Source organism: Gadus macrocephalus, chromosome 2, assembly GCF_031168955.1.
Source record: "Gadus macrocephalus chromosome 2, ASM3116895v1".
Classification (NCBI taxonomy): Eukaryota; Metazoa; Chordata; class Actinopteri; order Gadiformes; family Gadidae; genus Gadus; species Gadus macrocephalus.
The window spans coordinates 6,573,903-6,596,915 of NC_082383.1; the positions used below are offsets into that span (position 1 = coordinate 6,573,903).

The 23,013-nt window shown below is 43.9% G+C and overlaps 4 protein-coding genes across 4 annotated transcripts; 3 read left to right on the forward strand and 1 right to left on the reverse strand.

The window, feature by feature from the left end:
* Nucleotides 1-1,049: 1,049 nt before the first annotated feature.
* On the reverse strand, nucleotides 1,050-6,191 carry angptl6 (angiopoietin-like 6). Its single transcript, XM_060037413.1, has 7 exons — nucleotides 5,933-6,191; nucleotides 4,637-5,140; nucleotides 4,369-4,506; nucleotides 4,056-4,266; nucleotides 2,708-2,901; nucleotides 2,099-2,369; nucleotides 1,050-1,901 (listed from the first exon to the last, which is right to left on the reverse strand). Exons 2-7 carry the CDS (start codon nucleotides 5,108-5,110, stop codon nucleotides 1,717-1,719), a joined length of 1,473 nt encoding a protein of 490 aa, XP_059893396.1. The 5' UTR covers nucleotides 5,111-5,140; nucleotides 5,933-6,191; the 3' UTR covers nucleotides 1,050-1,716.
* A 347-nt stretch (nucleotides 6,192-6,538) lies between these two features.
* Nucleotides 6,539-10,739, forward strand: ppan (peter pan homolog). The gene is made up of 11 exons (XM_060037463.1): nucleotides 6,539-6,745; nucleotides 7,004-7,174; nucleotides 7,423-7,524; nucleotides 7,629-7,679; nucleotides 8,165-8,335; nucleotides 8,551-8,627; nucleotides 8,816-8,923; nucleotides 9,146-9,348; nucleotides 9,549-9,678; nucleotides 9,767-9,921; nucleotides 10,019-10,739. Exons 1-11 carry the CDS (start codon nucleotides 6,731-6,733, stop codon nucleotides 10,477-10,479), a joined length of 1,644 nt encoding a protein of 547 aa, XP_059893446.1. The 5' UTR covers nucleotides 6,539-6,730; the 3' UTR covers nucleotides 10,480-10,739.
* A 6,845-nt stretch (nucleotides 10,740-17,584) lies between these two features.
* On the forward strand, nucleotides 17,585-19,678 carry p2ry11 (purinergic receptor P2Y11). The gene is made up of 2 exons (XM_060037488.1): nucleotides 17,585-17,915; nucleotides 18,483-19,678. Exons 1-2 carry the CDS (start codon nucleotides 17,877-17,879, stop codon nucleotides 19,422-19,424), a joined length of 981 nt encoding a protein of 326 aa, XP_059893471.1. The 5' UTR covers nucleotides 17,585-17,876; the 3' UTR covers nucleotides 19,425-19,678.
* A 335-nt stretch (nucleotides 19,679-20,013) lies between these two features.
* Nucleotides 20,014-22,734, forward strand: eif3g (eukaryotic translation initiation factor 3, subunit G). Its single transcript, XM_060037502.1, has 10 exons — nucleotides 20,014-20,126; nucleotides 20,211-20,257; nucleotides 20,708-20,796; nucleotides 21,042-21,101; nucleotides 21,204-21,308; nucleotides 21,457-21,652; nucleotides 21,831-21,944; nucleotides 22,196-22,332; nucleotides 22,437-22,543; nucleotides 22,629-22,734. Exons 1-10 carry the CDS (start codon nucleotides 20,104-20,106, stop codon nucleotides 22,642-22,644), a joined length of 894 nt encoding a protein of 297 aa, XP_059893485.1. The 5' UTR covers nucleotides 20,014-20,103; the 3' UTR covers nucleotides 22,645-22,734.
* Nucleotides 22,735-23,013: the final 279 nt, after the last annotated feature.

Here is a 23,013-nt window from a genome sequence, read left to right on the forward strand (position 1 = left end):
GCTAGGTGGCAGCTCCAGCGGACGAGCAGCTCCGGCGGACGAGCAGCTCCGGCTGGGGTAGCTCGGCGGCAGTCCGGCAGCTCAGCTCCGGGAGTACTATCCCTTTCTACTCCATGTCTCCTCCTCCCGACTTCTCTTCGGCGACCGCTCCGGCGGGTTGAGCTCGGCGCCAGAGAAAGGGATTGCACTCCCAGAGCTTAGCTGCAGGGCTAGCGCCGAGTTCCCCCCCGCCGGAGCTGCTCGTCCGCTGGTCCACAAAATCTTAACGATGCTCTGATTGGAGGGGAGTTGGGAAGTGGGAGGTAATACTCAAATGTGCCCCCTTCCTACGTAGCAGGGGGCGCCGAAGCTGACTCGTTCGTTTGGTAGCTGGAGGCGGTCTGCTTCCAGAAATGCGTATCTCACTCAACAAATCATGTTCAGACTTATTTCAAAGTTTGTATGCGTGTGGGAGCACCATATACCCACAACAACACCCCAAATCCCAGGAAAAGTGCTGTTTTCATAATATTGGATCTCATTAACTTTGCATGGGGCGCTCGCGAAATGCATTGTGGGTCCGTCCGTCCATTTGGCTCCGTGGCCTGCGTCAAAAAGATGAGAACTGTTCAACTTTTCAGGCAGCACCAGATCCGTCGGCCAGTCAGATCACGATTATGCAAATAAACTCCACTTGTTTCCTGGATCCATTTTGCAAAAAAAGCAGGAAGAAGCAGGAAAAATCCGGCCGTTATACACTTTTTAAGAAATGTTGAATAATAGGATTGTTTTCAGTCACCTGTTGTTTGTGTCCTCTTTTGTATTAATATCCACACATCAGCTTTGTAGAGGGAGGCGACTTGATTGGCTGCAGTATGCGTCTACAAAGACTAGTCCCCTAAAAGTCAGACATGGCAAGACCCATTACGTCGTTGCGGACCCTCCTTGCGTCGAACGCAAGGGGGCGACGTGCGTCTCCTAAAAATGTTAACCATGCTTCGAGGAGACTCAGCAGCAGCAAGGACTTTGAATGGTAATTATTCTTCTACTCTATTATATCTTTCTTTAAGTCATTTAAAATCTTATCAGATCTTTATTTACAAAGACATAGTCATGTAACAATTTGGAAACATGAATAACGAAAATTTAACGAGGTATTAGCCATCGTTCCGGGACAATTATATAGTGTACACATATTCCAAATCTATATCATATCAAACATTCTTCATCAATAATTAAACAAATGTATTGTGACACTTTCCACTGAGGGTACAATAAGTACAAATTAACATCAGTTAATGTTGGAGTAAACGTCAACTAATATTAACAAGTAATAATCACATAACTAATGGTCTAGTAAACAATCAATTATTGTTTACTAAGGTAACTTTGTTCATGTTAACCACATATTAATTATATATTTTTTGAATAGGGCTAGGGTTAGGTTTAACTATAACCCTATTAATTAATGTAGCCTATAAATTAATACCTCAACTTGAACACCATTAGTGAAGGATTACTAGTACATTTGTTAACTGTTTAATTAACTGTAAGTCAATTGTTAGCTCATGATTATTACTACATTAACTAATATAAGTAATTAATTATTGTAATTTGTACCCTTATTGAAAAGTGTTCAGAACGTAGCTTAAAAAACAAAAACAAAGCACAAATGAAATAGAAAAAATAACAACCACGTTTAAACACATCTGATTCCAAATAGGACGGTCCTTTCCGTCACGCAGGTTTGATCATCATGGCCACTCGCTTGAGAGAATAGGAGCCTCCATGGAACTCTGCCCAGTAGACCCCGTCCTGGTAGCGGCTGCGATAGTGCCCGCCTCTATACCACACGCCGTTCAAATTGGAGTGGGCACACATATGGTACCACCATCCCCCTTTCTGGAAGTGAGCACAGTTACCTGAGGAGGAAACACAAGAAGGCTATTTAACACTGCCTCTATTTTATATTTTTTATATATATTCTCTATTATTGTGAGGTTATTACTGTTATATGTAATACTGTCTTGGACCCTGGTGGTCAAGGCGTCAGCCAATACGGATCCTTATAATATACAAACAAACAAATGATATCAATGAGTGAAGCCGGTCACTAGACCTGAGAAGCCGTCCTTGTCTCGATCCAGGGTGGTGAAGGCCTTGTTGTTGTGCCAGGAGAGAGAGTCCCCAGCGTTCCCCTGGTATTCTCCTAGACGTAAGCGGTACCAGTCGCTCTCCGGCTCTATATAGAAGCTGTCGTACTCTGCATAGACCTGCCGGCCTTGCCAGTCTTCCAGGGCTACCCGGAGCTTGTAGTGAGTCTGCTTGGTCAGCCAGTAGAGGTGCTCGAGGCCCAGCCAGTACTCTCCATCGAGGTTACCGAAACCTTGCTGCCGACGTGCCCGAACAACAGTTAGGTCTGAGGGATGGTCAGGGCAGCCATTTTCTTTTGTTCATGCAAACTTTGGCTTGCTTTACATTGCATTCAAAGCCATCTATAGTGTTATTAGAATAGAAATGCAAAAATGCATGCAGAATGACAAATGGGTGTTACAATGTCCTTGCATTTATGCAGCATATTGTTGTAATATCACCATATATAGATAACACAATATAGACATGATATCCATATCGGAAAATAATTGGTATCAAATTTTGCTGCGACAGAACAGCACAGTGAATCAAAGCACCAGGCGCAGGCAGCTTAAATCCGAGCTGAGAGACTTACCTTGTACTGCTCCCAGGTCCTGAAGAAGTTCACCGATCCATCCTGTCTCCGCTGGATGACGGTCCAGCCGCCCTGAGCGCTCGTCTGGTCACACCATGCCTGCAGGAGTCGGTTGGCGCCCTGTGGGCGAAGCAGGTAGATGCCGCTGATGGTCTCGCCTGAATCCATGGCGTGCTGGCAGTCCCGCCATGGCCCTACAGGTATGAACACAAAGAGTGGTTTGACCTCTATCGAGGAATGCCCGGACCCGCATATTTGGGGTTTCCAGTTGACAAATGCAAAGCATGTGCTCTGGAAAGCTGTGCTTATTGGAGCCAAATTTCCCCTCCAAAGGAATCAGACAGTGTCTAAACATGTCCTTGATGGCAAGCTGATGGATGCTGCTACTGGGAAAGGAACTGTCTCAGCGATATATAATCAATCATAATCCTCCTGGACAGCACTGACCCCACCAAGTTACAATGGGAATGACACATTGGTTCCCCTCACACTGCGGATCAATGGGACTCAATATTAAAGCATTCAACATCTTGTCCAACTGTGGGAGATATGAAGTTATCCAATTGAAGGTTATAGGGCTTATAATTAACAAAACATGTTGCAAAAAACGACTATACTGTTGCATGCCTTTTTATTTTTCTGCAAAGAAGACAATACTTGGACCGGACTAGTATAACAAACAAACTTAACTGGCTGAAGGATTTCCTGGACATATTATCGATTGAGACTGGGTCCATGGGGCGCCTAGCCCCATGGAACCACCACTAGTTTGAATGACCCTCTATTTGGGAGAGGCCTGTCTAAAGCCCTCTACTCTGTCATTTCCCAAATTCCGAACCCTCAAAGGCTGTCGTTTGTTTGTCTTTGTGTGTGTGTGTGTGTGTGTGTGTGTGTGTGTGTGTGTGTGTGTGTGTGTGTGTGTGTCTGTGTCTGTGTCTGTGTCTGTGTGTGTGTGTGTGTGTGTGTGTGTGTGTGTGTGTGTGTGTGTGTACTGTGTATACATGAGGTTGCTTATACAACTGATAAGACACTGATTGTCTAATGAGGAGAAGCATTCTTTTCATACACTGTGTTTAGGCATTCCCAGGGAGATAACACAGCCAGCCATGGGTCACTGACTCCATTACCTCCATTACCTCCTTATCTACCCTGCTACAACGTGAAGGATGACTTGTTTACATGCTCCTAGTTCAACAAGTTATACTGCAATTTGGGTTAAATGCAAGTGCATAGCAATGGGAAGAAATTGATCATTAGTAATTTTTTACAGGCCTTTGGCTATCATGGGTTGCATTTGAACTTCCAATGGATTCGTAGTGAGAGAGACATGTATTTCACGATGGTTTACCGGGGGTCTTGGTGATTGGGAAACTGATGAAGGGATGGTCTGTGGGAGTGCTGGCTGTGGTCATTGTGGGGACAGTGGCTTTCCCAATCAGCTTGTCTTCCTGCGATGGAGGGCCACTCTGATCTCTTTGAACATCGTTGGACGTTGCACTGGCCTCGGAGCTGATATTGTGGTGTTCTTGGGACCCGAGTCTTTCTGGTTCAGGAGTCACCTACACAAAAATCCAGTTCACCAAATACTTTCTGCAATTCAAAATAAATGTAAAGCCTGTTATGAAACAGGCTTTTGAAAACGGTAAGAAACGTATCCTTACCGGTGAGGCCAGTGTGGTGTTCCTGCACTGGCACTGCTTCTCGAGACGGGCAATGAACTGATTCTGAGAGGTAATCATCGAGGTCAGGGCTCCATACTTCTTCTCCAGCTCTCTGAAATTACTAGAAGCCTGCAGCGCCTTGGTTGCGCCGCCAGCCACAACCCACCAACAACAGAAGCAGCTGGATTACACATACAGAGGAGTCATGTTTCCGATGCTTGACCGCCAACAATCATACCATATATACGTATGTACTGTACATGTGTACCTGTGTAGTAGCATTCAGCAGAAGGCTCTCAACCCGTTTCTGCTCCAACACCTGGTCCTTCTTGTCGATGACTTCATGCAGCAGCTGAGCATAGAGCTGGGTGATCCGGGTGTTCAAACTGTTGCTCTCCGTTCTCAGGGCCCTGACCTCCATGGCCTGGCTCCCTTCCCGCTCCAGCTGGGCCCTGAGCGTCTCGAGGTGCTCCTGCTGCCGGGCCAGCTCCACCCGCAGGGAAGCCACCTCGGAGCGGTTGGTCTCCTGGGCGGTGCTCACGCAGAGCGCTCCCTTCAGCTTCTGCTGCGGGACGATGAAGGTGTACGAGCAGCGGCCACTTTTGGCTTCCGAGGCGTGCGGAGGTCGTTTCTTCACGTTGACGTCGGCGTGAGGGTCCTCCGTCCGTCCAAGGACTTCCGGTAAACCCAGATGAAGCGTGAGGAAAAGCATCACCAGACTCAACGTTAATGTCTTCTCCATGTATGCGTTGGGGTTTGTATGGCCCCCCTCCTGGAGGTAGAGAAGAGAGAAGCTTTTTGTATTGAAGGCACATGAACTGTGAATGAAAACAGAAGGCTTCTGCAACACTTTATAGACTTTCTTAGGGCCGTGCATTGCTATCTGTGTCTTGACTGTACACCAGATGTGCCATTAGAAGGGGGAAAGAGCCAGACATGTGTCTATCCTTCGGGATGGTATTTATTTGCAGTTAAACACTGGTGACAACAGTCAACACCAGCCAGTCAGTGTAAATACTCTGTTCTATGGTCAACAAAAGCTTTCTACGGTCAGCTCCGAATTCCACCTAAACCGACCATAGTCAATACCATAAACTCTTAATATTAAAACACAAATATTTACTTTGTTTACTATAGAAATGCCTGGATTATTTGATACACAAAAATAACCAGTCCTGTCCATTTTGGAGTAAATATTAAAGGTTTTCTGAAGGAAAAAGTGATTCTGTGATATAAAGCAAACTGACTCGTGAGGGCTAGATCCCAGTTAAGCTCCTAGAAAATGCTAAGAAATGTGGGACACAAAAAGATTTTAAAAGACAAAAGACTAAGAGAGAGAGAAAGAAAGTGAGATGATTATGTCTATGCATGTACAAATGTATAGGCATAATAATAATTTGTTTGTACATAATAATACGTGTACAAACCACATGTTTGCTCTGTACAATTTGATAGACAAATCAAATTGTTTATATATAGCCTATACATCCATTCTATTAGCCGAACAATAAAATCCATTTAAAATGTTCAGGAATCTTTTATGAAATAGACAAAGCCAAATTACCTTGCTGAAAACGTCTGCCTTGTGTCCCCTTTGGCTTCGAAACTGTGAAATCCTAGTCTCAATTATGCAGTGAATTAACTAATCCATTTTGAAATGACAGAATCAAAATAAATATGCTAAATATGACGAAGCACAAAGAAATCGATGGGACTAAACAGCTACACCAGAATGGTCACCCCGGCCCTCACTAGAATCTTTACCACAGGGAGTTTTAGGAGAGGACAGCCCTAATTGCAAACTGGACTGATGAGGAAAACCCTTAAAGTGTGTTGGTTTGACCCTCAGTGCAGTCTACTCCCACTACCATTAACCTTCAAACCCCCATCCTCCCCCCCCCACCTCCCCCACAGACACACACCATGCATGCTGACACACAAACAATCACACACACACACAGAAACACACACACAATCACAGACACAAATTAAAGATTGACACAGAATGTGTATATATATATTAGATTGGGTATTATTTATTTTGCTCACTGTTGTTTTATGTATCTATCTATTTTGTAGACAGTGTGTACATGGTTAACCCGGTAACCCCAGACCGCACGGTGGTGCTATATGCACTACTAAACGTTGTTCAAAAACTAGAGTTAAAAAAAAGGAAGAAGAAGAAAGCAGTGACACGCTGGGTAAAGACCATGTGGCGGAGCTGTTCTTCACGTGAATTTGTGGTGGCATCAAATCAAGTAAAATAGTCTTAAAATGATTGCTATTTAGTATAGCAATACAGTATATATTATAGTAGCGTTCGGTTTTTCATCTAGCGTCTGGAGATACATCTCATCCAACAATGTCGAAATCAAAGGTAAGAAAACATGCAGATTAGCAGAGTTTAGCAAAGATACATCAGAGCTAGCTCTATTTAACTCGAGTAGTTTCTCTACGATATCAACGCGATTCTTTATAAAGTAAAAAGGCAATAATTATATCATAACCGGTCGGATTCACCCAACAATATGTTATGGGCTTGTGTTCAGTGCTTGAGTGACGGTTTTCTGAGTAACTGCAAGCACGTGTCGCAGTCAGCCGACTTTGTTATAACATCTGAATCTTGTGCTTTCAGTCCAAAAACCAGAAGAAAAACCGGCTACAGGCCAACCATTTGCAAGAAGAGTCCTTTTCGACTGTTCCCCATTCGTTCGTGTTTCATCGTGGCCTGATCGGCAAAAATGTCAGCCAGCTCGTGCTCGACATGCGGCGAATCATGCAACCCTTCACTGCAGAGGCCATGAAGGTATGAGATGTTATAGGACCATCGATGGCTAGCGAACCATTACAATTTTATCATGTCTATGTATTATGGGAAATGGGTTACGTTTTAAGTTGTTAATACAACCGTGGTTGATTGGCCCGGGCTATGTTGTTGGCCCGAATGGAGTACTTTGTGTTGACGCACCTGAAGAATTTTCGGTTTAGTTTCATTTGGGTATGCACGTTGCCTGTGTTGTATTCATGCTTTATTTATCTGACTTTTACTCCTAGGTCAAGAAAAAGAACGTGCTAAAAGACTTTGTCTCCATAGCTGGACCATTGGGAGTGACCCATTTCATGATTTTCAGCAAGACACCCCACACTCTTAGCATGGTGAGTTTAATAGGGGACTTCTGACTTCATATGTGGCAACTGTTATGCAGATGTTAACCACGATCAGGCCCTATATTAAAACTTTTCTTTCTTTCTTTCTCCAGAGGCTTGCTCGAGTCCCTAGAGGTCCTATGCTTCACTTTAAAGTTATAAAGGTTTGTGGACTGCTAAATATCAAACATTGGACTATGATAGGATGATGCCATTTCCCCAACATGCATCCAGCACTGGCACAGTGACCGTGCGCAATCCACCATGAATTAGAAATTTTGTTTGGCGCCCCAAATGCTATTAATTATATTTAGAAACGTGTATATCATAGGTGGCACCTACTGCGCTCGCATGCTATTTATTATGTTATAGTTTTAACATTGTTTGAGACTTTCTGTTGGGATGCAACAGACCCCTACTAGATTAAGTGTTGACAAATTGCACACATTAACACCGTCGCATCCAATTACACATCGGCACCATGTACGCACATCAGTATAGTTCAGCTCACGCACAACTCGGCAGAGGGGCTTGAAACAAATTTGTGTTTTGACTGAGTGGTGTATTTCAAGGTAAATGCGCTGATATACTCATCCCTATCATTTATCCCTGCTCTCCAATTTGAATTGTTTTTCTTTTTTCCCCCCAGTATGCTCTTGTAAAAGACGTGATCTCGTCTCTGAAGAGACACAGAATGCACGAGCAGCAGTTTACACACCACCCCCTGCTCATCCTAAATAACTTCGGCGTGGAAGGCATGCATGTCAAGCTCATGGCCACCATGTTCCAAAACATGTTCCCCTCCATCAATGTGCACAAGGTATGTCCTGTTTACAAAGCTGGAGTGATGATGGTACATTTGCGCATAACAATATAGAGTTGGGCATTTGTGTATGATGAAAGTTTAGTCTTCTGAGTTATCTGTGAAGATGTATCTAAAGTAAACGCTTACTGACCCCAACTGACTCGACTCCTTGTAAGTGTCTCAAATGGTACTGGGAGCAGACCTAAATTTAGTTGTTGTTTTTTTCCTAGGTAAACCTCAATAGTATAAAGAGGTGTGTTTTGCTGAATTACGATCCAGTGTCCCAAGAGGTTGAGCTCCGTCATTAGTAAGTATTTGCCATTTTAACAGATAAGAAATGTACATTTTGGCTCGAATGATGATGATTTATGACTTGACTGTTAAGTGATGCTTGTCCAAAGTAAACGCACTGAGGAGCTGATAGTGTTGCCCGGGCACTTGTCACCTATCAGGCTACCTACCCTTTAAACTCGTGTGCTTGCTCCTGCTCTGCAGCAGCCTGAAGGTTGTGCCCGTGGGCATGAGCCGAGGAGTGAAGAAGCTGATGCAGGAGAGGTTCCCCAACATGAACAAGTTTGAGGACATCAGTGAGCTTCTGATGAAGTAAGATTATTGTGAAGGTACAATTGTTATTGAAAATATTATTTTTGAATGGCAAGTTTTTTTGGTAATTGATCTTTAAACTGGGGGCGGATTGTCTTGTAGTCGATCAACATTATCTTTGTGCAGGTATAGGCATCGTAGAGCAAGACGCCCAACGGCTCCTTTTTGATGAAGTTTATCCGGGCTCGATCTAACGCTGCACCGCTGTATTGAACTTTTTAGGGGGGCCAACCTTTCAGAGAGCGAGGCCGAGCTCGACGGCGACCACAACATCACGGAGCTACCGCAGGCCTGCGCCGGCCGCGGGAACATGGCGTCACAGCAGAGCGCCGTACGCTTGACGGAGATCGGCCCTCGCATGACCCTGCAGCTCATGAAGATCCAAGAAGGCATGGGAGACGGCGACGTTCTCTATCACGCTGCCAGTGAGTGCACCGCACCCCCCTCCGTTTCCCAGTCCCGTCGTCGGTTCAGATGTGCATGATGAGAACATGAGGATGAATGTCTATGATTTTGTCTCAAGTAAACGCTTACTGATGCATCTGGAACACTGGAACAAGCTTATGTTGGTTGCGGTGCTGTGAACTGTGTTTAATGTGGCCTTTGCGCTCTCCATTGCTTACAGTATTTAAGACGGAGGAAGAGCTCCAGGAGATCCTGAACAGGAAGGAGGCCCAGCTGAAGGAGAAGGACGCACGCCGCAAAAAACAGGCGCAAAATGTTGCCGAGAAACTGGAGAAACGGGAACAGCACAAGTATGAGATCCCGATGCGTTGTTATTTTATCCCCCTCCTGATTTTTCCTGCATATTATTTTGGTTTAACTTTCGTGTTTTTCTGTCAGAAACAAAAGCCTGGAAGGCATTAAAAGGAAGCGGGAAGAGGAGGAAGACAGTGAAGTGGAGGATCCGGGCGTTCAGGGTGATAAAGTCCCTGTGGTGGAGTCTGATGATGAGGCCGAGTACTACAGACAGGCCGTGGGTCAGGAGCCAGAAGAAGGTGAATATTACCTCCATGGATGATTGGAACTCAATCCTGATTATCTGGATGTAGTGACATGTTTATGTTTAACATGCATTCAATTTGTTTCTCGCAGGCATGTTCCCACCCCCCAAGAAGAGGCGTGCACCCAGAGAGCACACGGGGAGCTTCGCAAGGGGGAATAAGTTCCATGGTAAATCGCCGCGGGAGGGTGGACACGGCAGATCCCCCGGGGGAAATGCTCCCGGCAAGCATTTCAGAGACCGGGATTCAAGATCGCCCAAGGACCATGGCCCTCCAAGGCACTTCAAAGATGGCGGTCACCACCAAAAGGGAGGGAAGAAATTTGAGGGTAGCCCCCGGCCTTTTGGACAGAAAAGTGGGTTTGTCGGCAAGTCGTTTGGGGCCAAAAAATCGGGGGATGGAGGGAACAAGTTTCGCGGTAAGGGAGGCGCCACTGGTGGCAAATTTGGACAGAAAAACAAAGCTGGTTTTAAATCCAAGGGTGACGGTGGCAAATCGGGCTTCAAGAAGGGTCCAGGAGCTGGAGCGAAGCAACGGAAAGGCAGAAAATGATATACTTGTAGGACCTGAGATTGTGATTCTTTGGTACAAATGGAGCACCAGGTGGCAGTATGGACACAAACAAGCCCATGCCATTGGAAGTTACATCCATTTGAATTATACTGATTGCTGAAATTCAGCAAAAGCAGAGATTGTCATGTTTTATACTCTATGGTATAAATAAAGAACTGTACATTGAGCATATATGTATCATAATTCCTGAGTTTTTCACAATGTTTGCACGAATAAACTTGTTATTGCCCACAATACAATTGACTTTAAATTATTAAAACTTTCTCTATCAGCCTTCCCGGTCCTTCCACATCAGGATAGTTTTCTTGGCTTCTGCCTCCATTTCTCAAGGGGTCCTGTGATTGCACTCTTCCCTATTCCCTTTCGGCTTCCAGGAGAGGGGTTGGAATGCTGCTATCTGAGCTTATCGCCAACCCCCCCCCAATCTGATATCGTCGCCAGAGGCCTGGTTGTTTGGAGCTAAACTGTTTCTTGCCGGTTATTTTGGTTTTCTTCTTACTGTCCGTCCACACCAGAAGCGAATTGAGCGACCATATCGCCGGAAGTCATTCACTTTCTATGGGCAAGAGCGACCAGAGCGACCAAAGCGACCAACGCTACCAGCGGCCAAAGTTGAGCGACCAGAGCGTCAAAAAGAAGTTGAAAACTTTTTAACTTTATGCAAATGACTATTATTCGCTTCAGCGACCAAACACTGACAGCCAATCGGAATGTAGACGCTCTTCGCTTGCGTGGATCCCAGGGAACATCGGCAGGCACTTTGGTTCCTACCTACCTTTATTCACTCACTGAACAAAATGTCGGCTGAAGTATAATCGCGGCTGTAACTGGGCACCCGGTGTTGTACGAACCCACCCTTTTTCAGTTCAGAGATCGAAACGCCATAGTGGTTTGGATATCAAGTGATGATAAGCGGGAGAATTTATAGGCCACATCTAGAACGCTCGTATTTAAGCGGGAATCATTATAATTTGCTCTACATGCCACCAATCTAACCAACCAATCGCGTGTAGCATGCTTTAAACAAAACCAAAAAAGTATTTGAAATCGTCACATAAACAAACTAATCGACAAGACGAGGGATAAATGACAAGGGATATATCTCTTGTCTTTTATCCCTCTATTCCCCACTATTCACGGAGCCTGAGGTGAATATTTTTTGATTAAATAGTCTAGATAGATAGATAGTCAAGTCTTTATTAATACCAAACGACACAAATCGTCGGGAATCCATTTAGGTGGTTCGTCCCACACAGGACAGTAGCCTACAATACCACACAGAACAAGTCTGACTGGATAATACACACAATACATCACATGAAAACTAGACACGCGTTGATAGATAGATAGACAGAAAGGCCTAGATAGATAGATAGATATGTTCCATTATTTGCCTTGCGGAGCCAACCAGACCTGTGCACGTATGCAAATTAGCCATGTGTCCCAGTGTCTATTTGTTTTGAATGCGACGAATGAGTGCAGATCATGATTTGCAGATCCAGATCAGTGAAACATATTTGAACTACTACAGCACGCAGGGTTTTTTGTTCTCGGTTGTAATTAGCCTACATTTTAGGATTTTTTTTATATTGGGGGGAATCACTGTCCTACTTGTTGTCGAAGCACTTTATCGAACAAGCAAAACCGTCTCGGCAATATGGCCAAGGTGTATGGGAGAGTTCACTATTTGATATGGCTGTCTGTAGGGCCTACTAAACGCATGGCTCCTTTAAATGCGTCTGCATAATTGAATTGTACGTCATGAGCGACTTGAGCGACCAAAGCGAACAGAAAAATTCGCAGCGAAACTTTGTGAGCGACCAGAGCGTCTTTGACGCTTTGGTCGCTCCTGGCGTGGACGTACAGTTACTGTCCGTCCACACCAGAAGCGAATTGAGCGACCAAATCGCCGGAAGTCATTCACTTTCTATGGGCAAGAGCGACCAAAGCGACCAAAGCGACCAACGCTACCAGCGGCCAAAGTTGAGCGACCAGAGCGTCAAAAAGAAGTTGAAAACTTTTTAACTTTATGCAAATGACTATTATTCGCATCAGCGACCAAACACTGACAGCCAATCGGAATGTAGACGCTCTTCGCTTGAGTGGATCCCAGGGAACATCGGCAGGCACTTTGGTTCCTACCTACCTTTATTCACTCACTGAACAAAATGTCGGCTGAAGTATTAATCGCGGCTGTAACTGGGCACCCGGTGTTGTACGAACCCACCCTTTTTCAGTTCAGAGATCGAAACGCCATAGTGGTTTGGATATCAAGTGATGATAAGCGGGAGAATTTATAGGCTACATCTAGAACGTTCGTATTTAAGCGGGAATCATTATAATTTACTCTACATGCCACCAATCTAACCAACCAATCGCGTGTAGCATGCTTTAAACAAAACCGTCACATAAACAAACTAATCGACAAGACGAGGGATAAATGACAAGGGATATATCTCTTGTCTTTTATCCCTCTGTTCCCCACTATTCACGGAGCCTGAGGTGAATAATTTTTAATTAAATAGTCTAGATAGATAGATAGTCAAGTCTTTATTAATACCAAACGACACAAATCGTCGGGAATCCATTTAGGTGGTTCGTTCCACACAGGACAGTAGCCTACAAGACCACACAGAACAAGTCTGACTGGACATACACACAATACATCACATTAAAACTAGACACGCGTTGATAGATAGATAGACAGAAAGACCTAGATAGATAGATATGTTCCATTATTTGCCTTGCGGAGCCAACCAGTCCTGTGCACGTATGCAAATTAGCCATGTGCGCTAACGTCTATTTGTTTTGAATGCGACGAATGAGTGCAGATCATGATTTGCAGATCCAGATCAGTGAAACATATTTCAACTACTACAGCACGCAGGGTTTTTTGTTCTCGGTTGTAATTAGCCTACATTTTAGGATTTTTATATTGGGGGGAATCACTGTCCTACTTGTTGTCGAAGCACTTTATCGAACAAGCAAAACCGTCTCGGCAATATGGCCAAGGTGTATGGGAGAGTTCAATATTTGATATGGCTGTCTGTAGGGCCTACTAAACGCATACGGCTCCTTTAAATGCGTCTGCATAATTGAATTGTACGTCATGAGCGACTTGAGCGACCAAAGCGAACAGAAATATTCGCAGCGAAAATTCGCAGCGACCAAAGCGTCTTCGACGCTTTGGTCGCTCCTGGTGTGGACGTACAGTTACTGTCCGTCCACACCAGAAGCGAATTGAGCGACCAAATCGCCGGAAGTCATTCACTTTCTATGGGCAAGAGCGACCAAAGCGACCAAAGCGACCAACGCTACCAGCGGCCAAAGTTGAGCGACCAGAGCGTCAAAAAGAAGTTGAAAACTTTTTAACTTTATGCAAATGACTATTATTCGCTTCAGCGACCAAACACTGACAGCCAATCGGAATGTAGACGCTCTTCGCTTGCGTGGATCCCAGGGAACATCGGCAGGCACTTTGGTTCCTACCTACCTTTATTCACTCACTGAACAAAATGTCGGCTGAAGTATTAATCGCGGCTGTAACTGGGCACCCGGTGTTGTACGAACCCACCCTTTTTCAGTTCAGAGATCGAAACGCCATAGTGGTTTGGATATCAAGTGATGATAAGCGGGAGAATTTATAGGCCACATCTAGAACGCTCGTATTTAAGCGGGAATCATTATAATTTGCTCTACATGCCACCAATCTAACCAACCAATCGCGTGTAGCATGCTTTAAACAAAACCGTCACATAAACAAACTAATCGACAAGACGAGGGATAAATGACAAGGGATATATCTCTTGTCTTTTATCCCTCTATTCCCCACTATTCACGGAGCCTGAGGTGAATAATTTTTAATTAAATAGTCTAGATAGATAGATAGTCAAGTCTTTATTAATACCAAACGACACAAATCGTCGGGAATCCATTTAGGTGGTTCGTCCCACACAGGACAGTAGCCTACAAGACCACACAGAACAAGTCTGACTGGACATACACACAATACATCACATTAAAACTAGACACGCGTTGATAGATAGATAGACAGAAAGTCCTAGATAGATAGATATGTTCCATTATTTGCCTTGCGGAGCCAACCAGTCCTGTGCACGTATGCAAATTAGCCATGTGCGCTAACGTCTATTTGTTTTGAATGCGACGAATGAGTGCAGATCATGATTTGCAGATCCAGATCAGTGAAACATATTTCAACTACTACAAGACGCAGGGTTTTTTGTTCTCGGTTGTAATTAGCCTACATTTTAGGATTTTTATATTGGGGGGAATCACTGTCCTACTTGTTGTCGAAGCACTTTATCGAACAAGCAAAACCGTCTCGGCAATATGGCCAAGGTGTATGGGAGAGTTCAATATTTGATATGGCTGTCTGTAGGGCCTACTAAACGCATACGGCTCCTTTAAATGCGTCTGCATAATTGAATTGTACGTCATGAGCGACTTGAGCGACCAAAGCGAACAGAAAAATTCGCAGCGAAAATTGGACGTACAGTTATAATAATGCCGCTTTTCCACTGCATGGTACCAGCTCGACACGACTCGACACGACTCGACTCAGCTCGCATTTTTTGCGTTTCCACCGCGGTACCATGGTATCTGGTACCTGAAGTGGCTGCTTTTTCTAGTACCTACTCGCTCTAGGTTCCAAGCGAGCTGAGCCGATGCTAAAAGGTGACGTCGGCAGACGGCCGGCGACTGATTGGCCAGAGAGTGTGACGAAGTCACGAGAGCGACATGGCAACCATGCTGGTAACATCCATAGCAGCGCCGCAGCCAACATGTTCCACTTCTCCAACTTCTTCAACATGCCAGCTAATAATAGTAATGTGATCGATGTCCTCCATTGTTGTTATGTGGGTTCTGTCCATGTGTGGGTTGCGTATGTGTTGTTTGCGTCGCGTACACAAATACGTCACGGCCCTTTCGCGCAGCCGACCCCGCCCACGTCCAGGAGGTACTATTTGCGGTGGAAAAGTATGGCAAGCCGAGTGTGCCACAATTCGACTTCAATTAAACGCGTTCTGAAACGCCAGCACGCGTGCCCAGAACGCGTTTTGGTTTTCCAGAACGCGTTCCGGCGTTTCAGCGCGCGCGCCCAGAACGCGTTCCGGCGTTTCAGCGCGCGCGCCCAGCGTTTCAGCGCGCGCGCCCAGAACGCGTTCTGGCATTTCAGCGCGCGCGCCAAGAACGCGTTCCGGCATTTCTGCGCGCGCGCTCAGAACGCATATTAGCATATTAACAGCACGCGTGCTGTTAATATGCTAATGCGCTCCTCCCCTCAATTTTCTCAGCCAATAGATTTGAGCCGTTTTCACCTAATCATATGAAGGACCACAGCCTCCTTAGCAAGTACAGCCGGCTCTGCTCTTTCTAGAGTGCATCTGTGTTGGCATTTGTACGTGGTGACCCCCTCCACATTGTCCCCTCTCAATGGAGACTGGTAGCATATGTCATTTAGTCCTCCTGTAATCCACCACAATTTCTCTTGGAGGTGTTCAGTTGCAGGTGTGATGACCCAGGCGGGTCTTTGACCCGGCCCCTGCTGTGTGTATGCCTGTGTTTCTCTCACTCCTAATCAGGAGATTGTCGGCAGGTGCTGGTTGGACCGGGACCGCAGTGTATAGAGCCTGCCCAGACAGGCTTCTCCCTCCTCCCGGCATTTGATTTCTGCTGTTTGTTTGTAACACATGGACTGATGTTCACTTAATAACAATATAGTAATAACATACTAACTAACTAATATAAATATATGATTAATATATTCCTCACCATGACCTGACGTGTAGACACTGTGAAAAAGAAATAGGAAAAAAGGTGACCAAAACGTTTCACTAAATTAAAGGCTATGAGTGAGTTTGTAGGTGAGTTACAAATGTATCAAGAGTAGAGGCCAGTTTAATGTGAAAAGGGATGGTTAAATGGTAAATGTTGTGAATATTTTGGGGGCAATTTTGGCTGCAATATTTTCTACATTTATATAGGCTATACACCAACTATTTATGTAATGTGACAGGAGCGGGATGGAAGTCTTCCTAAAGGGCTTGGTCTGTTGGGTACCAATACCTACCAGTTGGTTACCAATAGTATCAGTTGTAGTAGTATCTATCTCCTCACCTCCCTATATTATATATATATAGTTTTTTCTATCTGTCTCATTCCAACTGATGAAGTGAATTATACCTCGTCTTATAGGCTACTACCACGTACAGGCTAAAACCTGCAACTGCATGTTAATACTTCAGACGGACTTATTTACTTCTAATGGAATTTTAACTCTAACTTCTGAACTCTTTTATTGTTTTTATTGTACTCAGAAGACGAATAAGCTGACTCATGTAATGCTGTAATAAATAAATGTAATAAACGATACGCTATAAATAAAAGTATTTTTTAATTATGTTATCATAGTTGCCACGGCACTTACCATACACAATGTTCGGTCAAGTAGCTTAGATAGTGTATAGTCAAAGTGTATGTACTTGTAGTGTTCACCACCTCCACATTAACCACCTAATTTGAAACATCTTAACATCTTTCGACTTTAAGAACGACACAACAGAAAAGATTCGCGAAAGAAGAGCTCTGGTCTCGACTGATGTTGTCTGTGTGTTTGCCCTAGCATATGATTAGGTGAAAACGGCTCAAATCTATTGGCTGAGAAAATTGAGGGGAGGAGCGCATTAGCATATTAACAGCACGCGTGCTGTTAATATGCTAATATGCGTTCTGAGCGCGCGCGCAGAAATGCCGGAACGCGTTCTTGGCGCGCACGCTGAAATGCCAGAACGCGTTCTGGGCGCACGCGCTGAAACGCCGGAACGCGTTCTGGGCGCGCGCGCTGAAACGCCGGAACGCGTTCTGGAAAACCAAAACGCGTTCTTGGTACGCGTGCTGGCGTTTCAGAACGCGTTTAATTGAAGTCGAATTGTGGCACACTCGGCTTGCCATAGAAAAGCACCCGTGTTGCTACCGTGTCGAGTCGTGTCGTGTCGAGTCGTGTCGAGTCGAGCTACATGTGCGGTGGAAAAGCGGCAGACTGTTTTACTTCCCCAAACTCAAATCTTCAGTATAGAAGGGAAGTTGTTGTGTGGCTGGGCGGTCACTAAGGAGATTGCTTGTTTGTGTCGGGTCTATTTTTATTATAAAATAAAACGCACCCTCCTCTGTACATACCCTTGATAAGTTTGAACGGATTCGACTATAGGTAGTGGAGACATAAGTAAAACCTTGTTCGCACTTCGCAGATTTTAAATTGCCAAAGAGGTGGGGCACTCTGCTGGCTTGCTGCCACACGAACGTGTCTCTGGATTGTTCTGAAATAGTGCACATTCTTATAGATTTACAAGTTTCACATGTATCAAGAGTCTCCTGACCAGCGCCGAGGTCAACTAGTAAGTTTTTTTGTTTAATTCTAATATTTATGCTTCTGATTTGGATGTTGATCTAGGCCTATAGAATACGAAATGCACTAATATCTGAGGATAAATCTTTGTTTTGTAGGTTGTGTTGAGATTGAGCTCGAACAAAGTTAGGTTATTGTCAGGTTTGTCTCTAAAATAAGAGTAGGGATTACACTGTGTACGCAGAAATGATCAAGTAAAAATAGTAAAAACTAAATATAACTCATGAATGTGCGGTTCTGACTACATTACCCTTTGATCTACCAGGGACCTATCTGGATAAGACCTATCCTAGCAGGTGAAGCCCCTGGGCATGTTTATGTTTACTATACCAATGCTGATTAATCAGAATATCGTCTTAAATTACGGCCATATATGGACATGCATGTTATGTGTTCCTCCCTCCCCCTGTTGTTCTGTTTTATCTTTGTGGTTTGAGCACTTATGGGCTATATGTAATGTGTCTTGTAATTTGACCCATTATACAACAACGCAATGCTTGTCGACTTGAGGGTCAGAAAATCGAATTCAACATATTAATATGATTTTTGTTTACAGATTATGTCTGTACCTGGAGCGCCACTGGCCAACAGCAGGAACCCTTGTGTGAAATTTCAACTGGCTCTGCTGCCCTCCGTGTACGCCATTGAGTTGTGCGTGGCATTGGCCGGCAACTTGTTTGCTATTTGGCTTTTACTGTCCAGAGAGAGAAAAAACTGGCACACAGGTGTTGTCCTCTCCTGCAACCTGGCCGTCAGTGACCTGCTCTATGTCCTCACCCTGCCTCTCCTCATAGACTACTACAGGCTGGACAAACACTGGAACTTCGGAAATGTGATGTGTAAAATAGAAAGATTCATGTTTGCCTGCAACCTGTACGTGAGCATCTTCTTCATCATGGGCATCAGTGTGAACCGCTGTGTTGCTCTCGCCTACCCCTTTTTCACCCGGAGTCAAGTCACTCCGACACGCGCCAAGGCTGCGAGTGCGATCATCTGGCTTGTGGTTGCATCCTTTTCCTCCCCGGTGTTAAAATTTGCCTCTACGTGTCCTGCCGGGGGATCGAACAACACGACTGAGTGCGTCGCCTACTGCAGTAGCGACCATGGGGATCAGCGCTCTCACTTCTATTACGTTGTGTGGCTTGGCGTGCTCGGTTGCTTTGTTCCATTCTTGGTGACTTTCGCGTCGTACTGTGTGGTTATTTGGGTGGTCTGGAAAAACACAAACATATCTCGACTGGATAAACAGAAGATAGCCCTGATGGTGATATCTGTCGTTGTGCTGTACGCGTTATCCTTTGTGCCCTACCATGTCTTTCAGAGCTACAATCTCTATCTGAAGATATTCTATCCTGGTAGGATTTACTGCTGGGTGTATGATGCGTACCAAGTGTCAAAAGTGCTGGCTGCTCTGAACATGTGCCTGCATCCTCTACTGTACATGGCTGTGTTCGATAGCATTAGAGTCGTGTTCTGTGGGAAGAACCAAGATGAGTGAACTATCGAATGAACTTTCTGACTGCACTGTGTGTGTGTGTGTGTGTGTGTGTGTGTGTGTGTGTGTGTGTGTGTGTGTGTGTGTGTGTGTGTGTGTGTGTGTGTGTGTGTGTGTGTGTGTGTGTGTGTGTGTTGATCTGGGTGTGTGTACATTTAATTTCTTACTATGTGAATGTCGAATGTAAAAATGGTGTTGTTAAAACCCTTTTTTATCACTGAACGGTATATGTTACATAATAAAATGTTGTTGAGGAATTCTTCTTTCTTTATCACTCTCTCCAAAAGTACTGAACCACAAATATGAAAGAACATGAAATTGTGAACATTGTAGTTAAACCGTCAAACTAGAAAATACGTATAATGGACATTATATTGTGTATTAAATCATAGAGTATGAATATTAATTAATCTAGAATTTATGTGTTGTCCTCGTGTCACATAACTGCCTATATCTCCGTAAATGATCTACAGTTTTTTAATCTCCTATTTTAATATTTTACTTAATTTCGTTATTTTTCTAATGATATTTTACTAATTGTCACTTGCATCTTTCATGGGCGAAATCTTAAATCCGTAGTTTAATTGTGCGCACAGCAGGTTAACCCGGAAGCGACCAATCTCGCGGCAAGGATCACGTTGCTCCGGTCTTTGCATTTTGGGAGGATTTGCTAACCCTCAGGATGCCGTCGATAGAATTCGACGAGTAAGTATTTACCTTTAATGTGGGCTATTATCACTTCCATATTCAATGTTGCTAAACACAATCCGTCCTTCTCCTCATTTACAGTTCCAAGCCCAGCTGGGCCGACCAGGTCGAGGAGGAAGGAGATGAGGGTAAAGAATACTAGCTAGATGGCTAACCCTAGCTAGCTACCGGAGCGCGTTTAGTTTTTTTTTTTAGTTTGGATCGCTTATTTCCACGTGGTAGTACGGAGTTAATTTAATAAATGTTGCAATTTTTGGATGATGCTCAAGCAAGTCCCTGTAGTACTCATGTCTAACCAAACATGACGTGACAAATGTCTTTCAATAAGTGTTTGTACCATATGCTGCTGTCCTGAAGTGCTTAGCTCTACACTTAGCATTGACTATGCATATCCGTTCGTTAGCGTCCATATTCTGTCCATTGTGGTCAAGGAAGTTGAAAATAACCATGGCCAATAATGACCATTGCAGCCATGGTTTAGAATTGAGCATGTATATAGTTAACACGTAAAACATGTTTGTATTTGTGCTTTGTCTTTTGATCATGTCAATTAACTCAATGTTGTCATGTTTTCACAGGGACACTGCCACCCATCAAAGAAATTATCAAAGGAAATATTAAGACTATTACAGAATACAAAATAGATGAAGATGGGAAGAAGTCAAAGGTAATTTTTTGAGTGAAATCTGACTGGGTGCATTTCTTTTCCTCCAAATTTGAGGTGACAAATGGTTACTAAATGTTGTGTAATAGATTAAATATAACTGTATAAAGAAGTCAAATAATACAATTGATCACTTAATTTTGTTTAAACAGAATTCACAATGTTGTGCTAATGTTATTTTGACAGGTTTAACATAATATTAACTTAATCCTTTAGTAAATGTGCTTTATTCCCTAAATGTATTCTAGATTATTCGGACCTTCAAGATCGAGACAAGGAAAGCCTCTAAAGCTGTTGCCAGAAGAAAAGTATGATTTTTGAATATCATGATTTGGTTTTATATTGCAGACAACGCAAGGCACGTTTTACTTTAAATGAGCTAATTACATTGTTTTTTCCATTCATTCCAGAACTGGAAGAAATTTGGAACCTCTGAATATGATGCACTTGGCCCTAATGTTGCTACCACCACGGTCAGCGACGATGTCTTCATGACTTTCCTATCCAGCAAGGAGGTAACCATCCGTTCGGTTTCTATGCCGTCTTGTATTTGTTCATATGAACCCTAAACCCAAGCATTGTAAGTGCCTCCAATTTGGTGGTTTGTCTTTATTTTGATTACACCTGCCAGTCTGTAAACAACTGCTCTCTCCCATATTCTAGGACTTGAATGCCACAGACCAGGATGAGGATCCCATGAACAAGTTGAAGGGGCAGAAGATAGTGTCATGTCGTATCTGCAAAGGCGACCATTGGACGACCCGTTGTCCCTACAAGGACACCCTGGGGCCAATGCAGAAAGAATTGGCCGACCAGCTCGGGCTCTCGACTGGTGACAAGGATAAGCCTGCTGGCTCTGGTACAGTCATCCTAGTGTTTTCACTTTAGGCAACACACAGGCCTTCACAGGCGGACCATATTTCCAAGATTTGCATCGCATCTTCTTTAGCATCACCTGCCAGCCTTTGCTGTTCTCGCATATATTGTTTAAGCCTTCTTGATCATTTCGTGTTATGATTTTTCTCTCCCCCCATCAGCTGAACCAGAGCCTGCCCAGCCAGCTCAGAGCAAGACTGGCAAATATGTGCCCCCCAGCCTGAGGGACGGAAGCACGCGGAGGGGAGAGTCCATGCAGCCCAACCGCCGAGGAAGTACTCTGGCTTATCGTTCCAACCACTTTTTTTCTACTTTATTCATTATTTTACGAGTTTGACAGTAGACTTCTTGCTAATTGTGTTAAAACCATTAAAAAATAATTAATTGTGGTCCCATTTGAATTGAACATTATTAACTATTATCAAATTAATACAAATAATGTATTTTCATAGATCAATATTTTTGTTCATGTCTAATATAAAATGACTCTGGTTCCTAATGTGTTCTTGTTTATTGTCCTGAACAGCCGATGACAATGCCACCATCCGTGTCACCAATCTGTCTGAGGACACCCGGGAGACCGACCTGCAAGAGCTCTTCAGGCCCTTCGGCTCCATCTCCAGGATCTACCTGGCCAAGGACAAGAACACTGGGCAGTCCAAGGTACACACTTATTCCGACCCCCTTTTATATTTAGGTTTTGTAGTCTAAAAATTGAATCTATAAATCGTGCGTGTGTGATACATCTGTCGTTCTTCTGTTCGTAGGGCTTTGCTTTCATCAGTTTCCATCGCCGTGAGGATGCAGCCAGGGCCATCGCAGGAGTGTCCGGATTTGGATACGATCATCTTATTCTCAACGTTGAATGGGCAAAGTAAGTGATGCTGGTGATCAATCAGTAATAATGCAGTGTTTGACTAGTTTGTGATTGCAACTTAAATAACTGTTTTTCTTTGCAGGCCATCCAACAACTGAAGAAAACTATCTGAATAATTCCAGGAAAATGCCAGATATTATTATCCATGTATTAAAATATGGCTGATAAAAATAAAATCTTAAATGTCACCTTGTCTTTCAATTTATGTCCAAGGCTAGTTATAATAGTTGTGAAAAGGTAAATGAAATAATTTCTCTTGAACCTGACCTGTTTTGGAAAAGGGCTTAAGTTAGTGCCATTTTGTCCCTGTGCCGTCAAAGGGCTCCACTATCATTTTGAATGATCAAATATTGGAGATGCCTAGGCATACAAGTCCATATTAAATGTTTTAAAGGTATTTTCACTCCTTAAGTCGCTGGACTGGAGAGCTTAAACCAATTTACTGTTAGAATATCTTTGTTTACCCT